At 41.1% G+C, this 22,018-nt stretch overlaps 1 protein-coding gene across 1 annotated transcript in view; it reads left to right on the top strand.

Annotated features, from left to right (window-relative positions):
- Window positions 1-22,018, top strand: part of LOC117435282 (leucine--tRNA ligase, mitochondrial-like) — an 86,785-nt gene that overhangs the window by 39,778 nt on the left and 24,989 nt on the right. Inside the window, exons 8-11 of the mRNA XM_034058327.3 lie at window positions 4,038-4,145; window positions 6,501-6,660; window positions 7,713-7,817; window positions 21,361-21,476. Coding sequence (XP_033914218.3) covers window positions 4,038-4,145; window positions 6,501-6,660; window positions 7,713-7,817; window positions 21,361-21,476 — 489 coding nt within the window. The remainder of the gene's footprint in view (window positions 1-4,037; window positions 4,146-6,500; window positions 6,661-7,712; window positions 7,818-21,360; window positions 21,477-22,018) is intronic.

Genomic DNA, 22,018 nt, shown 5'->3' with positions numbered 1-22,018 from the left:
GCTTGCACACCAGCCTGTCCTTTTGAATTCAGCTGAAGTCAGACTCAGAGAAGAAGAAGCACACAACTGAATAGACTTAAAAGCCAGGATCTTGCTTATTGAACACTGCAGATTTGTAAAGAGGTCTAAGACAAATAAACAGCAGTCTGCAAGTGCAAACTCCTCACAACAGTCTTACTGATATTTAAAAATCAGAAAACAAATGATCAGAGTTAAATGCTGAATAGAATCCCTGCCCGTTCCTGCTCAAAACTGGTTTACATGCAGAATATATAGAGAATTTGGAAATAGATGGGGATCACAAGCACAATAGAAAGGAAAGCTGATGTACAGGTAAGTAAGCTGGGCTGAGTTGAGTAGGGGACGGAGGGGGGTGATGCTGGGACGCCAGAATCACCGTCGAGCCCTCTTGAGGTGTCGTGGTCTAGTCGATGAAACACAGAGGATGGAAGGTGCCCACTTGAAGACCCCAGAGATGTACCCTACTTAGCTCAATCCAGACGGTTGTCATGCTGATGCACTGGGGAGACCGCACTGTGGTTGATCCCCGGAGCCAGCATTGCAGCCGTTGTGTGTGCTGATGCGCTAGGGAGGCAAAATAAGCTGATCCCTGGAGCCAGCATTACACTTCAGCCATCAACACCAGACAGAAGGAGATCTACATCATCATATGGAAGGAAGCGCAAATAGATGGAGACACATATGGATCACATTAGTTTACTGTAAAGCTACATCTTAATTGGTGCTTATCTTGGCGAGAGCCGAGTTCAAATCAGCATGAAGTTTTAACATCTACTCTCATGTAATGGAAATCATAGTCAAGAGTACAGCACAGGAAGATGCAGATCTGAGTATTACTGTATACTGTATTAGATTCTGTCTGTGTACGTGCCCATATCAATACCTAAAGTACTGTCAGTCAGTGATCATCTTCCTAATCGGGAAGAAATACCATGACTTAATACTTATCTCATATTGCAATTAAAGTGCCGTTATTTATTTTATACTTTCTTCTCCCTGATCGTTTTTTCTTTCAATGCGCATTACAGTTCTTGTCTGTCAATTAAAATTATCTTCAAATAGTTGGGTTTTCTATCAGGTTTAACACATACATGCTTTGTTTGTTTGTTTGTTTGTTTGTGCCATACAAGATAGAGCTCACGAGAAATGTTTGATCACAAATTTTGTTCTCAACAAACCCATAGGGATAGGTGATCATTATAACAAATTGTGTTGATTTGCTTCTTGAGGCTGTTTCTTGAAAGGTGCTAATTGAATACCAGTAGAGGTTAAGATTGGAGACCAGAAAATCGAGTCCCATAGTGGGAACAACAGAGGTCCCTTTTGGTCTGGTGTGTTATAGGGAAAAGTCTATACCCGCTCCTCTTTTCAGTCCTCTGTCTCATAGTGGCAGCACTACCAAGCTAAGCAAGAGTACACCTCTTTTTAAGAAATAGGACCCTTTAATGAAAGGAGATTTGAAATTCCATTACAGGGCTGGAAATAAGACTCCTATTGCATAGTGGTTTGATTCATTCCTGGTTTTACTATGAGTTTAATAAGATGCACATGAGCTTGTCACCTATACACTGGGTCTAATTTAAGTTCATATTAAAATTTGGAATGGGTGAAACTGCTATGCCTGCATTCAGAGTGCAAATTTAAAAAAAAGAGGTGTTGACAAATTGTTGTAAATACATTTGAAAATGAGTCAATGGTTTTTCACAGCAAAACTTTAAAGAAAATAAGTGTCAATCCCACACAGACCCAATAACTGCCCACTAGCTCAAGTTCTCAAGTGCTTTTAGCAGTAATTTCATGAGCACTGGAAGCATAATTGGACAAATGAATCCCTTCACCAACGATAGCTGACTTTCTAATGCAGGTTAACCTTTCCACATAAAAAACCTACCCATCTGAAAATCAATCTAAACAATAAATGAAGTGGAAATTCATAACTGCAGTTGGTACTAAAAACATTTCAGAGAGTTGTTACATTTCGTCCCCCCTTTGGCCAGTCACTGAATTTCCCAACTTCTTCACCACAGTTCATGCAAAGGACATTGCACACAGCTTGTCATCTTGTGCCCATCATTTTGATTACTTGCAATGTGAACAAACTTGATGGCAGATGAGACCTAGTTTTTTGCCAGATGATTAAATTCCTGGTGATTTGAATCTGTCCATGACTACAGCAGTCTCATACAGAGAAAGGTAAGATGCGCCATTCTGACACCTAAATTAATCCCAAGAATGTGTGGGAAAGAATCACTTTGATATGATAGTTAGAATCTCCCATAATGTATTCCAGAACACTTGGCTCTGTGAAATTTCCTTACCATTACTATTTTCAGAACTTTAGGTATCCCTGTGAAGGGTGGTGGGCAATTCACTGACACACAGGAGATAGTACTGTAGTTGAAACTCCACTCCGGCGCACTGTATTATTTTGGCCTGCAGAGGGCGCTATTGTCCGTGGCCTGAATACCGGCAACGGTAATCAGGACCACAGAGTTACCAACACAGGTATACAGTCAGGTTGATGCTGGCGCACTTGCAGGTGCTCAAAATAATAATGAAAATAAAAGGCGAAATGAAAAGGGAAAATAAAACTACAAAATAAAGGTGCTGCTTACGCAGTGCCCTCACTGCCACTAAGCCGGTCAGCTCAGGTCTCCGTCCTATGCTCGGTTATGCACTATACTCTGGGGTGGCCAAGGTTCCCCTTCTAGTTACACACGTTCCCTTGGGTACGTAACAAGTTATTTTATTTATTATTTTCTTTCTCTGAACTGGCTGTCTTCCTCAGCCGTGCATGCCTGTTTTGTTCTCTCGCTCCAACCACTGGCGTTCCTGCCTAGTGTTTGTTTTCACTGGCCTTCTCAGCCAGCGTCTCTGGGTATCCAATCACGGCCACCCGAATGCATAAACAAACGCAGTGCCTCTCAGCCACTCAGAGAGAGGGAAAGCCAACACACCCTCTTCCCCACCACTCCGTGTCACCGCCATGTCTGACAGGCGGATCTTACGAGGCTGCTGCCCTCTTCCTGCAGAACCATGCATGCGCCAGACAGTCAGCACAGATCTCCCCTGTTACAATCCCACAATACATTTTTCAAAAAAATCAGAGCACTGGTTTTTATATTGGTATTTGCATGTCTTGATTTTTTTTTGTAGACAAACATATCCCATACATATTGTTCACAGGAGCTTGGGTTAACCAGGTGAGCTTTTCAGATCAACAGCATGAAACTAATACACAGGACAAAATCCTCTTCAAAACTCACAATTTAGGGACCATACATGGACAAATAAAGAAAATCCTATGTCAGCACCAAATTTTGCTAAAACAGTTTTGCCAGAAAGGAGGTTAACATGGCGTTGTATTAAAATCAGCCATGTGCTTTTCTGAATGCTCTCCACCACAGATGCACCTGTGCACATTTTATTTCCTTAGGTGACCTAGTTTTTATTCAACTTGACTTGGTTTCTTATAGTTTTTTTTTTTTTAACCTTAGAATTCTGATTGAGTGTTTGGATGAGTTTTCATAATATTATGAACTATGAAGTGACAGAGATTAGAGATATCAAACAGCTGTTCAATAAATAAAATTCAGAGAGAGATTGTGTCTGCATTTGCTTACCATATGTTTATGTTATCACCATCATTACGTCTAGTTTCTCTTGTAAATTAATTGCACAAGTATAACTTTAAATACTGTTTTCTCATCTGTCAGATGCTATTCTCTACAGCTAATGAAGGTGTTTTTAAATGAAAATGTATACTGACATGTCCCATTTTTTTATTCTCTTAAATCTGCGTTATGCTTTGTCTACCCTAGTGGGGTAGTAAACTGTTGAAGAAGCCATTAAAAAAATCTTTTAATAAGGGTGAGTTTGGGTAATCTTTACTTGTGTTTATTTTATTGTTTGATTACTCGAAAATGATTTGTCTTTTAATGCTTTAATTGATACATGTAAATTAAATGTATTTATGAAGAGTTCACAAATACAGCCTTCTGTCTGTCATTTTGCAGCCTCTACTCGATGCATTGGCTGACCTTCCTGAGTGGTATGGTGTGAAGGGGATGCAAGCCAACTGGATAGGGGAATGCACTGGATGCTTCTTCGACTTCCATTTAAAGGTAGGTGGTTGATGTATGAACCACTTTGGTTGCGCAGTGATTGCACTTTCAACCCTGTCTTTAAGGGTTTTCTGGGGTTCCTTTAGCTCTTGGCAGCATTCCAACAGGTCGTCTTCATGGTCGCGCTAAGTACTCTAAAGCAGTGACCCGTGTTTGGATTTATTTTTCTTGGTTTCCCATAGCAACCTCAGCAAAGCAAGCAAATCACTGACGTGGGAAAACATCAGTTTCATTCCTGCAGTTTCAATCTCTCGTCCTGAATGCTTCTCACTAGAGGCACAGACCATATATATTTTGTTGTGTCAGTGCCTCAGTTTCATGCATTTAAATAAGGACTTTTTTCCACTTATCTACACACCATACTCCACACTGTTAAGGCGAAAAAAGTTTTTATTGAGAAAAAAAAAAAACCTGAAAGATCATAATTAGATAAGTCTCCACCCCCCTGAGTTAATACTTGGTGGAAGCACCTTTGGCAGCAATTACAGCTGTGAGTCTGTTGGGATAGGTCTCTACCAACTTTGCACACCTAGATTTGGCAATATTTGACCATTCTTCTTTACAAAACTGTTCAAGCACTGTCAAGTTCCTTGGGGAGCGTTGATGGACAATAATCTTCAAGTCATGCCACAAATTTTCGGTTGGATTTAGGTCGGGGCTCTGACTGGGCCACTCAAGGACATTTACCTTTTTGTTCCTTAGCCACTCCAGTGTAGCTTTGGCTGTGTGCTTTGGGTCGTTGTCATGCTGAAAGGTGAATTTCCGTCCCAGTTTCAGCTTTCTTGCAGTGGACAGCAGGTTTTCCTCAAGGACTTCTCTGTACTTTGCTCCATTCATTTTCCCTTCTATCCTGAGAAGTGCCCCAGTCCCTGCCGATGAGAAACATCCCCATAACATGATGCTGCCACCACCATGCTACACAGTAGGGATGGTGTTCTTTGGGTGATGCGCTATGTTGGGTTTGCGCCAAACATAACGCTTTGCATTTAGGCCAAAAAGTTCCATTTTAGTTTTGTCAGACCACAAAACTTTTTGCCACATGGCTACAGAATCTCCTGAGTGTTTTTTTGCATACTGGATTCAAGGTGGGCTTTCTTGAGTAATGGCTTCCTTCTTGCCACCCTACCATACAGGCCAGATTTGTGGAGTGCTTGGGATATTGTTGTCACATGCACACTTTGACCAGTCTTGGCCTTAAAAGCATGTAGCTCTTGCAAAGTTGCCATTGGCCTCTTGGTAGCCTCTCTGAGCAGTCTCCTTCTTGCTCGGTCATCCAGTTTGGAGGGACGGCCTGATCTAGGCAGGGTCTTGATGGTGCCATACACCTTCCACTTCTTAATAATCGTCTTGACCGTGCTGCAAGGGATATTCAAGGCCTTTGATATTTTTTTATACCCATCCCCTGATCTGTGCCTTTCAACAACTTTGTCCCGGAGTTCTTTTGAAAGCACCTTGGTGCTCATGGTTGAGTCTTTGCTTTGAAATGCACTACCCAGCAGATGGAACCTACAGGAACTGCTGATTTTATTCTTAAAACATGTGAATCACTACCATTTAACACAGATGGAGGCCACTTAACTTGGCGTGTGATTTTGAAGGCGATTGGTTACACTTGAGCTAATTTAGGATTGCTATTACAAGGGGTGTGGACACTTATCCAACCAAGCTATTTCAGTTTTTATTTTTAATTAATTTTCTACAAATAGGAGGCTGTGTGGTCCAGTGGTTAAAGAAAAGGGCTTGTAATCAGGAGGTCCCTGGTTCAAATCCCACCTCAGTCACTGACTCATTGTGTGACACTGAGCAAATCACTTAACCTTCTTGTGCTCCGTCTTTCGGGTGAGACGTAATTGTAAGTGACTCAGCAGCTGATGCATAGTTCACACACCCTAGTCTCTGTAAGTCGCCTTGGATAAAGGCGTCTGCTAAATAAGCAAATAATAATAACAAATTTCTAGAATATTTTTTTCACTTGGAAGTTGTGGGGTAGGATGTGTAGATAAATGAAAAAATATATATTTTAATGCATTTTAATTCCAGACGATAAGGCAACAAAAGGTGAACATTTTGAAAGGGGGTGTAGACTTTCTATAGGCACTGTAATATATATATATATATATATATATATATATATATATATATATATATATATACAAAATATACAAAAATCCTGTCCAACTTTCAGATTTGCAGTGTAGATGCCCATTACTGTACTACTGTGTGAGTAAATATTGAGATCTGAATGAACCTGTATAAATACATTAAAATAAATGATTATTACCAAACATTAATACTTGACTGGCTGAAGCTGTGAGTTTGTGCCTCTGCCGTTTGTCTTGTTTCGGGGTGGTCTAGGTGAATGGTAAGATGGCAGGGGAGAAGCTGTCGGCGTACACCTTCACTCCTGAGGCTGTTTACGGAGCCACTCATCTCTCCATTCTTCCGAGTCACCGGTTACTGCATGGGAATAGCCCCCTGAAAGAGACCCTCCAAAAGGATTTCGTAGCAGGGAAAGGTAAGGGGCTGCTTTAGTGACACTGTGGTACTGTAGTTGTAATTGCTTGTATCCATGGGACTATCTGTAGGCATACAGCACTATTCTGTCATTGAAAAGATATTCAGAATCATAAACAGTTCATCTAAAGCAAGTTTTTGAGGGAAAACGGCAAATACTGCTCTGCCCTGTTAAATGCGTCAGTGACCGTGACCCCTTGAATTCATATTGAAGCCATGTTTATTCATGTAGAGACAGCATCCTTTGACATTTGGTACCTAGCTGCATTCTATGATTCTTTACATTTTCTGTCAAAATGAACTGTTTCACTGCCACAGTGTTTTATTCAATGATACAGACCACAGACTTTGAGATAGTGTCTTTATATTTGTTACACAGCTGGAACTTGTACATCCATGTCATGATTTATCAGAACATGGTTAAAAACTGAATTATAAAAATTATACAAAGAGCATAGTTTATTTTGGCATTTCTAAATGTACCACTTTTGATTGTTTTATAGTTATGGATGAAAGAATGTATGGTTCCATTCTGTAGAATACTAAGAATACTACAAGTACTACTAATACCAAATGAAGGACACCAATATGCTACTTGGCATTCTAATGCCAGGTGTCAACAGTTCATCACAAACGAAGTTGCTAAATAAGGAAATCAATGTGAGCTGAAGTGATTGTGTGCCATCTGCACTTTATGTATTAATTGTTTTCTTTTTTTCCTGTACTCATTATCTTTGTATAAAACATTACTTTGCTATGGTACAGTACAGTAGTTACAAGACAGGCAGTGACTAATAATAACAAATGATGAACACCAATTTGCTTTGCCTCTTGGCATTCTGAATTCAGCACTTTGCTATGCTTTCCTTTGCTTCCACCCCCATTAAGTGGCTCTTTGTGTTTTAATTGGAGTCCCACTGAGCTCTTTGTGCAGCATAGGCTGCTGAAAATGTGTAATCATTAAGAGTGATGAGTGAGGAGAGGTCATATCTAATTAATGAAACATGCAATATTCATCCTGGTTTGTCTATTTATAATTCACAATCCCTGCAGACTGCCTGACCTCAGTCATCGCTGTAAATCTTCTTACTGGACTGGAGATCCCTGTTACCATCTCAGCTAAACTGAAGTTTGAGGGTCATCTGGAAACTACAATAGGTGAGTAGGCAATGCATATACAGTAGTGTACATGAATTATCCATCCTACTGATCGTGTAATATACAGTACATAGACTTTACGGTCAGCAAACATGTTTCGGTGAGCATTTCTTTGAGGCCATTTTCCAAGACAAAAGAGTATGAGAGTGTTCTGAACTGAGATTCACCTGAAAAGACTAACGATGTCAAAGAATATTTGTGGCTGGTGCAGCTTTTCTGGATCCCACTCATTTCTTCTTGGAGTGTTGAATCCTGCGAGAGGAGGCTTGCAGTGACAAACCGACATACAGTCAAACCTGTATTAAGAGACCACTCAAGGGACAGCCTAATAGTGGCCTCTTAACACAGGTGGTCTCTTAAAAGAGGGCCCATAACTAACTTATGAATTTTCTATTTGTCTCCGACATGCTTTCCTCTAATTATGTATGTCTTACATACGCTGTAAAAGCCAGAAGATGTAATATGAACAAAAGGAAGTATGTAATGTATGCATTTACAAAACAAATTATTTTGTGAAAGTAGTGAATGCATGCCTGTCTCAGGTCAAAATGTTTTAAATCCTTTGCAAATTTCAATGCCTCTGTCTGCCTTTCAGGTACGTGTTGATTCATTGCATCCTGAAACCAACGCCAGCATAAGCATAAGACTTTTTCGATTACCGCGCACATTGTTTTCATACTCTTATAAGTATGGCTTGAATTTTTTGGTGTTTATTTTCCTTTAACGGTTTGCCTTTAAGTCTTAAGCCGCTACATCCTAATTATGAGAACATTCTGTTAAATTAGTGGAAGCTACCTAGTTCCCAGGCAATTGCGAGAACGAAATGCAAGTTAAAGTAGCATCTGGGGGAAGTGATTAATGTCATTGATTGTTCTTGTGTTCGAATAATGAAGAAGGTAGAACAGAATCAACAAGTCAATCAGGACATCAAGGTAAAAAGAAGCGACTTTGTTTAGTAATTAACAGTTTAATTAAGATATTGAATCGGCTCAAACAAAAATAACAAAAATAAAAACCTAAAACTTCAAGCCCTAATTCATTCCGTTTCAAAATTCTGTATCTGCGTCTTTCTAGTGCAGAATTTTTCAGCAGTTTTTCTGGCACTTACTGTCTTTACAAGTTTAATAACTTTAATTCTGTCATCTAGGGAGGACCTTTTGTTTCTCCACGTTTTCTCTCTTCCTTTACACTTGAAATGTATTTGCTTACGATTGTAAGTCGCCCTGGATAAGGGCGTCTGCTAAGAAATAAATAATAATAATAATAATTTACAAGAGAGCGCTGTTGTTTTATTAATTACAGATAAAAGACTGCTTAAATGGTCACCGTATTTCTTTTGAATTTAGGACGTACCATTTAAAACCATATTTTTCTTATATCAGTAGCCCTGTGTAAGGGTGCTTAATACAGGTTTGAGTCCTTGTGGTCGCTGGTCATGTTAGACAGGTGGTCGCTTAATACAGTTAAATAAAAGTACAAATATCATTGGGAGGAATTTAAAGTGGTCACTTAGACCAGGTGGTCACTAAATAAAGGTGGTCGCATGAGCAGGTTTGACTGTATATGCATGTAAACATTCAATGGATGAATTAGCCATGCAATAGTCTTTATTCAATCGCTGATGCAGGCTATAGAAAAGAGAATACAGGCCTTAAAACTTTAAGAACTATCCTTAATTAAATCAGACCCGCGTTAAATATATTGTCTGTCCCTTATAGCTGCATGAACAACTCTTATTCGTTAACTAATTCTGTGATCAGAGTGATCAAGACTAAACCAATTCTGGATAATATCACGATAATAGAGTATTGCTCCAACCCTAGTGTAGACCTAAACAAGGGAAGCTCTGAAACCCAGGACTCGTAAATTGCTGTTTGCTAAGCAAACAGAAGCCCGGGCTATTACAGAATCTCAACATACAAATATCCACCAGAGAAGAATATAAAACTACTAATGATCAAATGTACAAGATAACAGTAAATAATGAGTTTATGTGAAGAAACACAGTGTTCTGTAAACCTTGAATGACCACATGGAAAGCTATGATTTGGTTTTGTTGAGTATTGTTTGCTGGATAAAGCATCTGGTCCTACTTAATAGCAAATAAACTTAATTTATTATAGAGAAAGTATCAGTTAGACTGGGTTTATTTCTGTCTCTGAAACACCAGAACCCATATGCATAAAACTTACTGTTTCCTTTATCATGCCAGTAATAGTGTTTAACATGACAGTATTTTATTGGGTGATCAATCATAAAAACCATTTACCATCCAAAAACATCATTCATTGTGACATTAGAATAACGTGCCCTTGAAGACCAATTTTCTCATTACAATATTATTCGTCTCATTCATAAAGCTGTATGGTGCCGTAAATTGACCCTTACTGTCATCATAATTACCATGTGACTCAGACCAAGTGTAGAATAAGATGTGTTTTATCAATCTAATTTCCCAGACCAGCATAATGTATGTGTTTATGAACATGTATTTCAGCCAATAGTAATAATAAAAAAGTATATATCAGTTATGTATTTTGTTATTTGTAACACATACCTTAAATTGCATTGTTAACTCGTCTGAACAGGACAGCCTACTTACTGGTTGGAAACATATAAATCAGGTTTGTAGACTATTCGTTGCTCTAAGTGGAGAAAATGGCAGGATTTGGTGTGCTTGTGTGAGCTGTTCCTCAAGAGGAGGGAGATATCTTGTTGGAAGATGATCCTCCCAGAAGAGTGAGAAGAACCCACAGATTTCATTTTTTTCCAATCCGATGTTCATCTTGGCAGTGCTTCTGGCAGTCTATCATCTCCCTATTTACAGTAGGTTACCAGCCTCATTAACCCGATCAGCTGTCTTCTGCCATATTTGTTTTCGGACAGCCACTGAACCCATTGTATTTCCGAACAACTTATATGCATTGGCAATTACTTCTTCTTTTAATACTATGAGTTCCTGGGGAGTGGATTTAGGTTTTCTTAACCTCTCACTCACGTCCAGCACTTTTTTGGTATAGTAGTCTAATGTTTTTATAGAACTACAAAACAAAATCACGTATCTAATTATATCCAGTAGCATACGCAGGTAAGCGGTATTGTATTTACAGCAAATTAAACTGTCTAAAACGGGTTTATGTCAATCATATAGTATACGTGTATTTTCCCCCAATAACGTAAAACATTGTCAGTGCTGTATGACGTTACATCTGCATTGACAGTACTACCTGCGTTTACTGTATTGTTTATTAAAAAAAAAAAAAAAAAAAATCGGGATGCATCGAAATGATAGTCCAGTTTGTACTTCTAATTTTGTTTAAACAATGTTTTTGTTGCCAATAACATTGTTGGGATTATTTGTTACCAATATACAATTGGAGATTATATAAATATATACAGTATATTTCAGCTCTAGCACAAGACGGTGGTACTCCCCTAGGGTTTCCCGTTGCTCGTTATTATAGGGGTGAATCTACATTATTCTCTTTCTTTTTCTCTTCTTCGGAGCAATAACCATGCAGCAGCTCGCAGCCGATCCATATTGACTTCTTTTTATATCCAAATTTAGCAGGACAGGGTGGTGATCATAGCGTTTTTCGTCGAAAAAAGTCGAACCTAGTATTCGATTTTTTTTCACAGTAATTACGCTCAAGTATGAAAGGTAGTATTCAATTCCATAGGTTCGATTTTTTTACCATAGAAAACGCAGAGAATAAACGGTATAGTATGAATAGCCCTTGAAAGATGAGTTGCTTATTAAAATGTTGCAAATTCGTTTGCATGCAGTTACTACATTCTGCACCAAGCAAAACCTGTAAATTAAACCAATGTTACGACTCACACGCTTCTCAGTTGTAATCGAGATACACAAATGGATAAACAGGGATCAATTGAATTCTTAAAAGAGAACACGTTCTCTTTGTATTTTTGCACGTTACTTTTTTGTTGTAGATTTGCACAGATCTCACTGGCACGTTGATGCTGTCTGAGCCCCATAGGTGCTAATTGAATAATTTGAAGAAGCTGAGCACCTGCTATAAAAGATCTTGATTTCATTCATTCGAGAGATTGTTTTTGGTCCGGTGTGACGTGAACCCGGGTTTGTCTGGAGTGGGTGGGTTGGACGCACAGTCAGCAGGAGCAGAGAAGGGATTGGACTCGTTTGTCGGCGGTGGGTTGGAGAGAAAAATGAAAGAAACAGCCACCAACATTTAGAGCGAGGCGCCTGCTGTGTTTCCTGTCTCCCTCAGTGTGTGTGTGTGTTTTTAACGGTTGAAGAAATTCATATTTTAAAGGCATTGGGGTTTTAGAGGAGTGCTGGAGACGGAGAGTTCTTAAAGTATCGGTTTTATTGTTGTTTTTAGTAAGCCCCGTCTCCGCGATTGTGTTGAGCAGCACTGCACTTTAAAAAAAAAAAAATTATAATTGAACATCTATTGTTTTTATTGAACAATGCAAACCCCATGACGTGACTGTATTCTAGACTAAATATAGTTAACCACCTGTATTTGATAAATTGACGTTCATTTCCCTGCATATTGTTGTGGTCTTAGTTTATTTCCTTCTTGTGTTCTGCCTGATTTATCCCACCCCGATCAAAAATAACGAGTGCCCCTCTCGGGTGCTACGCACAGAAAATACTTGATATTACAACGAACATTTTAATGCACTTTGTGAGTTTTCAAGGTAAATTATTATAATTTTTTTTTTAATTGATTCAATGAACCTGTTTGTATTATCTTCAACATAAAAACAATTTACACCACGCACTATTTATTTATGTATGAGTTAGTAGAAGCTAAAGTAGGAATGTATGAATGAACAGGATAAACTTCGTCATCTTTCCTTTTTCAATCCTTTTCTTCAAGTTCGTCTACAAACACATGTCCTAATGCAGACACCTCCATTGTACTCCTGAAAACAGAAACATTAGTTGTCATATGTATAGTGCAGTAATTTCGTATTGTGTTGTAATAAATATCACTTTGGTATACCCCAAACATTGTTATTCTTTCAATTACATTTATTACAAATTAATAGAGGCCCTGTATTTCAAATAGCATCAAAACTACCCTGTGTTTTCAGAAGAACCAGAAGAGCCCTTTATTATTAATACAGCCCCTGGAGCCCTGTAGTGGTAATAGAGCCTGCAGGGCCCCTGTAGTGGTAATAGAGCCCCGGGGGCTCCGTCGTGGTAATAGAGCCCGAGGGGCCCAGTCGTGGTAATAGAGCCTGTGGGGCCCTGTCGTGTTAATAGGGCCCCCGAGGCCCCGTAGTGGTAATAGAGCTATGCGCTGCACCGGTTGAGGGCTCCACACGGTCTGGACACCATCTTGGGTGCTCCCCTCCACTGCAAGCTTCGTGCTGCACTGGTTGTGTGACTGCACTGCAACTGTCTGCAGACTACGCTCCACACCGTTGCAAGCTATGCACTGTTCCTGGTTGTGTGACTGTAAGCAGCCCAGACACACACACAGCCCAATATCTTGGTGCTTTGCCCTCGGTACTTGGTGCTCGTTGCTTCGGCGCCCCCATGTCTAGACCTCGACGCCTGCGGTACCCTCGGGTCCTTGGTGCCTCAGAGCCTCAGTGCTTCGGCATCCTTGGTGCCTCGCGAGCTACAAGCCTCGCCGCTTCGAGGCCTTGCAAGCCCCGCGCTTCGGTGGCCTCGGTGCCCCAATGCTCCACAACCTCTGTGTCTTGGTGCTTCGGCATCCTCGGGACCTCGAGGGCTACTCGCCTCGAGGTTTTTGAACTGTACAGTGACGCCTTCAGTACCTCAAGAGCTACACGCCGCAGCGTCTCGACGCTTCAAAGTTTTTCAAGCCTATGCAGCGGTGCCTTTGGTGGCACACTGCCCAAGAGCCTCGGTACCTAAGCGCTTTGACACCCTCGGCACCTCGAGGACTGTACGCCTCAGCGCTTCGATGCTTCAAAGTCTTTCTAGCCTTCCACTCCAGTGCCCTCGAGACCCTTGGGCCCCTGGTGCTCCATAGCCTCTGTACCTCGGTGTTTCAGCACCCTCAGTGCCTCGAGGACTCATCGCCTCGGTGCTTTGACGCCTGCGGCGTTTCACCAGCACACTCAATCCCCTGGGGTTTTCTTCGGTGCCTCGGTGTTATACAGCCTCGATGTCTCGGTGCTTCGGCTCTGTTGATGCTCCAGAGCTACACACCTCGACTGAAACGTCTAATTTCCACCCGTGCATGTCCTGCAGGCGGCAAATGCCCCTGCAGGACAAACACACCCTGTGCGTCAGGTGCCTGGGCATTGAGCACACCTCTGCTGCCTTGGCAGACAGGATGTCCTTTTTTTGCGCCGGGTCCAAGGAGAGCACCCTACAAAAAAGACTGCCGCTTTTCTCAGATGAGAACCCTGCAGCCAGCCTAGGAGAGCCATCGTCGGCCTCAGGATCCCAGGCCTCCCCTCCCCACCCTCCGAGCCCTACGCAAGGTATTCTTTGTGCACAGGCTCCACAGCGCCACCACAGTCGCTCTAGATCTCCCTTCGAGGGGCAGAAAGAGAGCTAGAAACGTGGACCAGGCAAGGGATATTACCAAGTTTAAGGGCCAAATGGACCAGATACTCGAGCACTTAAGCAGGCAGCAGGTTCCCCCTGCTACTGCCCCAGCTCCACCAGCGCCTGCCCCAGAGCATACCCCGGCTTCGCCAGTGGTTGCTACAGAGGTTGAGCAACAGGACGTGGTGATGAGCTTCCTGGGATGAGGAGTCCTTTTTGCGGATGGAGACTCAGGACCCAGATCCTGTATTCCCTAACAGCTAATGGCGAACACAGGAAGCCTCTTAACGGCCTACCTTGATGGTATGCTGTGCTCCGTAACCCTCCCCGAGCCGCTAGCTTTAGAGCTACGCGCGGTTTCGGGCACTCTACTACAAATTTCGGGCTTCCAAGTGCAAGCCCTGGGTAGAAGCCTGGCAGGCTTGGTGGTGGTAGGCAGACATCTCTGGCTGTCCCAAGCGAAGGTCCCCAGATGCAGACAAGTCTGCATTATTAGATGCTCCTATCTCCCCTGGCCACACCTTTGGACCAGCGGTAGAGAAGATCTTACAACGCTCTCACAGATAGCGAGAGGTGTCCCGGCATGTAGCTGCGATACTCCCCTCCCATGCCTCGGCACAGGTCGACCTCTTTGCCACGGCAGAGACGACCCATTGCCCCCTGTGGTTCTCCCTCCGCAGCTGCGGAAGTCCACTAGGTGTTGTACATGAACCCTATTTTTGGTTTTGCAACTTAAATAAAACAATATGGGTCTATTCGAACCCCAAACGTGATGGTGCGACCGCAACTCGTTTTTCCACCAATACCAAACGTCTCATCTGTGTGTTTTGGCACCCCAGGAAATGTCTCAGTAAATGACAAAAAAGCATATACAGACGTGCTCAAATTTGTTGGTACCCCTCCACAAAAAACGAAGAATACACAATTTTCTCTGAAATAACTTGAAACTGACAAAAGTAATTGGTATCCACCATTGTTTATTCCATATTTAATAGAAATCAGACTTTGCTTTTGATTTTTTATTCAACATAATATTGTAAATAAGAAAACAAATGAAAATGGCATGGACAAAAATGATGGGACCGCTAACCTAATATTTTGTTGCACAACCTTTAGAGGCAATCACTGCAATCAAACGTTTTCTGTAGCTCTCAATGAGACTTCTGCACCTGTTAACAGGTAGTTTGGCCCACTCTTCCTGAGCAAACTGCTCCAGCTGTCTCAGGTTTGATGGGTGCCTTCTCCAGACTGCAAGTTTCAGCTCTTTCCATAGATGTTTGATAGGATTCAGATCAGGACTCACAGAAGGCCATTTCAGAATAGTCCAATGTTTTGTTCTTATCCATTCTTGGGTGCTTTTAGCTGTGTGTTTTGGGTCATTATCCTGTTGGAGGACCCATGACCTGCGACTGAGACAGAGCTTTCTGACACTGGGCAGTACGTTTCACTCCAGAATGCCTTGATAGTCTTGAGATTTCATTGTGCCCTGCACAGATTCAAGGCACCCTGTGCCAGGTGCAGCAAAGCAGCCCCAAAACATAACCGAGCCTCCTCCATGTTTCACTGTAGGTATGGTGTTCTTTTCTTTGAAAGCTTCATTTTTTCGTCTGTGAACATAGAGCTGATGTGACTTGCCAAAAAGCTCCAGTTTTGACTCATCTGTCCAAAGGACATTCTCCCAGAAGGATTGTGGCTTGTCAATATGCATTTGAGCAAATTCCAGTCTGGCTTTTTTATGTTTTTCTTTCAAAAGTGGAGTCCTCCTGGGTCTTCTTCCATGGAGCCCACTTTCGCTCAAAAAGCGACGGATGGTGCGATCAGAAACTGACGTACCTTCACCTTGGAGTTCAGCTTGTATCTCTTTGGCAGTTATCCTTGGTTCTTTTTCTACCATTCGCACTATCCTTCTGTTCAATCTGGGGTCGATTTTCCTCTTGCGGCCGCGCCCAGGGAGGTTGGCTACAGTTCCATGGACCTTAAACTTCTTAATAATATTTGCAACTGTTGTCACAGGAACATCAAGCTGCTTGGAGATGGTCTTGTAGCCTTTATCTTAACATGCTTGTCTATTATTTTCTTTCTGATCTCTTCAGACAACTCTCTCCTTTGCTTTCTCTGGTCCATGTTCAGTGTGGTGCACACAATGATACCAAACAGCACAGTGACTACTTTTCTCCATTTAAATAGGCTGAATGACTGATTACAAGATTGGAGACATGTGTGATACTAATTAAAGAAACTAATTAGTTTGAAATATCACTATAATCCAATTACACTATGTAACAATTTTTTTTTTTTTTTGGTTCCTGGGTAGTAAGTGTTATTTCCTAATTGCTTATGCCTTAAAAGTATAGAAAATGGCTATTATTCCCCACAAACTTTGCTTTTGTGACTAGGACAGTGATATTTTGAAATTTACCTATTTTCCAGAACATTCCAGATAGATTCAGTTCTGAGTAAACTTGGAGTAACTTCTAGAACTTTCTAGAACTTTCCAGTAATATAAATAGTAGAATAAATATAGGGGCCTTAAGCCCACCAGTTCAGTTTAGTTCCAGCTGCCTAAGTGGATACATATCTGCATTTTTCTGAGATGTCATCAATGTGACCAGTCTGTTCGAGGCAATCCGAACCGCCTGTAACCAGAATGAGTGGTGCCTCTTCATTGACAGCTCATCCAGGAGCCTCAAAGCCGTGCTGCTCCATAATGGTAACAAGTACCCGTCTCTTCCCCTGGCTCACTCGGTGCACCTCAAAGAGGATTACAACAGCATCAAGACCTTGCTGGACGCCTTGAAGTATGATGAGTACGGCTGGGAGGTCATAGGAGACTTCAAAATGGTGGCATTCCTGATGGGTCTCCAAGGCGGTTTTACCAAGTTTCCCTGCTATCTTTGCCTTTGGGACAGCAGGGACACCAAGGCGCACTACCACAGGCGGGACTGGCCACAGCGGACCGAGTTCTCTGTGGGGAGGAACAACGTCAAGTGGGAGCCACTGGTGGACCCCCGGAAGGTGCTGATGCCACCACTGCACATCAAATTGGGTCTTATGAAACAATTTGTCAGAGCTCTAGATAAGGAGTCGGCAGCCTTCAAGTACCTTCAAGACTTCTTCCCTAAGCTGTCTGAGGCAAAGGTCAAAGCCGGTGTCTTCGTCGGACCACAGATAAAGAAGATCCTGGAGTGCAATGAATTCCCCAAGAAGCTCACTAGTAAGGAGAAAGCGGCTTGGAACAGCTTTGTCGCAGTGGTTCGGGGCTTCCTGGGCAATCACAAGGCCGAAAACTAGGGCAGTAGTGTGGATTAGTGGTTAGGGCTCTGGATTCTTGACCGGAGGATCGTGGGTTCAATCCCTGGTAGGGGACACTGCTGCTGTACCCTTGAGCAAGGTACTTTACCAAGATTGCTCCAGTAAAAACCCAACTGTATAAATGGGTAATTGTATGTTAAAAAATAATGTGATATGTTGTAACAATTGTAAGTCGCCCTGGATAAGGGCGTCTGCTAAGAAATAAATAATAATAATAATAATAATATGTGGAGCTGGTTGAGACTCTGGTGAAGAACTACGGCACAATGGGCTGTAGGATGTCCCTCAAAGTCCATATCCTTGATGCTCATCTTGATAAATTCAAGGAGAACATGGGAGCGTACTCGGAGGAGCAAGGCGAGCGCTTCCACCAGGATATACTGGACTTTGAACGCCGCTACCAAGGACAGTACAACGAGAACATGATGGGAGACTACATTTGGGGGCTGATTCGTGAAAGTGATTTACAGTATAATCGTAAATCTCGAAAAACTACTCACTTCTACATCTTTTGTAGTCATTTTTGTATTACTTTAGTATAAATACATGTTAATTTGGATTCATATGTTGTTTTTTTCTGACTTTATGTGAACGAAAAGACACAAATTCGCCCGTTTTCTCATTGGAAATAGGTAAATTTCAAAATATCACTGTCCTGGTCACAAAAGCAACGTTTGTGGGGAATAATAGCCATTTTCTATACTTTTGAGGCATAAGCAATTAGGAAATAACACTTACTACCCAGGAACAAAAATTGTGTTACATAGTGTTATTTATTATCTTTTCTAAGGGGTACCAACAAATGTGTCCAGGCCATTTTAGAATATCTTTGTAGAATAAGCAATAATTCATCTCTTTTCACAGCTTCTTTGCTTTATTCTATGACATACCAAAGGCATGCAAGTATACATGATAAAATAGCTTTTAATTTCATCACTTTTCAGGAGGAATGAAGCATTATTTCAATGAGCTGTAAGGGTACCAACAAATTTGAGCACGTCTGTATGACTCCTTAGACATGCGTACATTTTTAATCCAGTCATTTGGAGACCATTCAAGTCGTTCCCACCAGCCTTCTGGTCGGAAGATCGCCCAAATGTTTCGATCTATCGTCATGGGTACTGCAGATCGTCACCATTATATTTAGCAGTGCAGAAAAAGCACAACGGCGTCTCTGCTGGTTTTGCAGAAAAGAGCAGAGCTGTGCTTGATGAGCTCTCTATTGATTACGTACTGTACTTTCTTCCAAAAGCAGAAACAAAAACACGGCCTCCATGCTACCGCCACACAAACAAATGTCGTGTAATGCTGGTCCAAGTTCAGTGGTTAGTTTAAACAGGGCGTGCACTCACTTCAGTAATGAAAGGCGTGTGTGTACAACAAACAACCACAGCGAGTGCAGTTTGTTTATATGGTTGTCACGCAAACCACAGTGTGTGTACGAGGCCTTAGGCCCTGTCCACACTACATAACCGATCTCGAGAACTGTACTCGAAACCGTTCTAATTAATCCAGCTCAAAGCGTCCACACTGAAGTACCGTTTCATGTTTAGTCTGGGTTAATGCGTACAAACACTATTAAAATAGTTTGGTTACGGTTCCTAGCAGCACAATGAACAGTGGAAATCAATACGATAGTATCCCACCATGCACTGTATTTTATTTTAAAATAATGTGTTATGCCCCATATTAATAGAGGTCCATATTGCTAAAAAGAAATAAAACAAGTATTTTGGAAAAAGTAAATGCGATCACACACACACACATTTGGTCTCCTTAATTTTATTTCAAACAGAGCTGACAAATTGTGAATTGTTCATCCCCGATCCTATTTTTAACTCGCATTTCATTTTTGTAGTCGCTTAATTTAACATTGTACTTTTGTTATTTTCCCCATTGTACTTTTGTTAATTAGTATAATTATTTCTTTGCAAAATGTTTGTATGAAATATATTTGCTTTCTATTTTTATTATTAAATGGTGATCAGACATTTAATTTTTAATTTATTATTATTTTTTTTTAAACCTGACATCTCGATATTTCGGACAACCTGTCTGTCCGACGTGTCCGGTTTGGAGAGGGACTACTGTAGCCATAATGTGACAGTAAATCACATCTAAAACCATTACTGGCCGGTAATATAACCAGGCTGTAGTTTTATAAATCGAGTGTTAAATACTGCCCAGTAATATTTTTTAATGGCTGGAACTTGCTGCCATCTTTTATGCTTATGAGCCCAGGTTGGCTATCCTCTATAAATGTCATTCCTTTTTATTTTCTGCACTGAGAGTATCCTCTGCTCCTACTCATGGACACTGTTGTCATGTTTAAATTCTTGCCTACTTAGTCTATCAATTAGGCTGCAGATGAATATTAAGTACCACTGATGAGTTCTTATTCCTATAATTAGTAGCCATTCATCAAGGGAAGTGAGATACTATTAAAAATTGAAGGTCTTAATGAATTGCTGTTATTGCACCTGTCTATAGAGAGAAAAGTTGTTTCGTTTTTATACCGCTGCAAATCTTTCTTAAAATCTGTAGAGGCTGTTATAGGTGTGAAATGAAATGCCTTCACATGACATCATTCACCAAAACCACCTTTACAATCGTCACTAATGAGCACCTTCGCTGGCTGTCTCTTAGAGAGGCCAGAAAGACCCGGGTGTGCAAGCTGCAGTGCCCGCTCACCCCCTGGATCTGTATGGAGAAGCTCAGGACCCCCGTCACTGCTGTAAATGAATTACTCCTGTGTTGCGGTGCCGTGAGATCTTGGTGCATGACAGTGCTTGACAGTCTCCCACGCAGAATTATGTGAAAAGGAGAATGGCTTTATTTGCATAAATTGGAAACGTTTTGTTATGTTTAGCTGATTCTTTTCAACATCGAAGGGCACATTTCAAATACAAGCCTCTCCCCCTCACTGTTGCACTTCAGTTCTGAACAGTCGGTCCACTTCCAGATTACACGTCAAAATAGGTACATTGCTGTGTTGCATGTTAAATTTTTGTCCAGTACTGACACAACATGCTTTAGATGTGCATATATTTGGCATGTTAACAGTTCAGAATTTAAACGTTTAAATGTTAAGCGTTTAGAATTGTACCTAAATGTTTAACCATTATCACAAATATGTACATGGAATGTTGGTGTTATCCTTAGTGTTTACATAGTGTATAAGTATTTTATATGCAGTATTTCTTAACATTCTTTTCTGAATACAATTAAATGCTGTATACATACAGTCTTGTACACAGTACAGAGATGGGGAGCTTCTTATGATAGTGTTTTCTGATTGGTTACAAACATTCCCAGTATTGAAAAAATTTAAATATTTTTGATAGGTTTAATCCTAGCACCATTGGTATTTATGCAGTAAGATTTTGTTTAGCCTGTGGTTTACATGAAAAGTTTCTTTAAAGTCATTGATAGTTAGCACTTGCCCTACTGTTAAAATAATCATTAGATAATGTGGTATTATGCTATCCAACATTTCAACAGTAGTTTACGAGTAAACAGCATACCCTTTGAGCTAAAATTTGAAGATAGGTAACCAAGGTGATGATTTGTCAGGGCTAATTCCTGAATGAAGTCGCTGTAGGGCAGGATTATATGCGTAGACTGCTGTAGACAAGCATACAATGATTGTTTTGGATAAAAGTCATATAGCCAACTCGTGCTGAAAGCCCTTTACCGCTCCTCCTCTGGCAGGCATTCCTAACACCAGCTCAGATGACTCTGCTGTGGCCAGGAGCCTAGGCCTGGCCTGCCTGCAGGTTCTGGAAACCCTGCCCGATGGGACAGAGAAGCTAGTTCACTCCGGAGAGGTCAGTGCCGTGTGCCTGAAGTCGAATGCAGAGTGAATGGATTATTTTATTTGCCTGTGGACAGTGTTTTTGTAACTTTTAAATATGAAATGCTGTTATTAGCCAACATCTGTTGCAATGTCATGCTTCCTCCAGAGGGTCCTACAGTACATGAGGCCTACATATTTCTTAGGGTTTGGGTATTAAATGGAGCTGCATATCAATATACAGATCAATGATTTATAAACAACAAACCACAGAAAAACAAATATGTAATACAGAACATGTCTTTATTGTTTCATTTGAGGTTATCAAGTAAACAGTCATGGTGGACAATAACAGCCAAACAATGTTGATGAACATGTACAGTAAGTTTAGTGTTCATGTATGCAAGTCAGGGAAAAGTCAAGTTCACGGAGTGCATGAGAGACCTACTATGAAAAGTCAAATCACACAAATTAGTGAAGGGCCTCTATACAGTGAAATGTGGTACATGTACAGTGTACAGTCAACACAGCCTAACTGTGAGTGACTGTGTGTAGATAAACATATATGCAGTAGAT

The sequence above is a fragment of the Acipenser ruthenus genome, chromosome 3 (genome assembly GCF_902713425.1).
Source record: "Acipenser ruthenus chromosome 3, fAciRut3.2 maternal haplotype, whole genome shotgun sequence".
In the NCBI taxonomy this organism is placed as follows: Eukaryota; Metazoa; Chordata; class Actinopteri; order Acipenseriformes; family Acipenseridae; genus Acipenser; species Acipenser ruthenus.
Note: the sequence above shows the minus strand (reverse complement) of the source record. Positions and strands in the feature narration are given on the sequence as shown.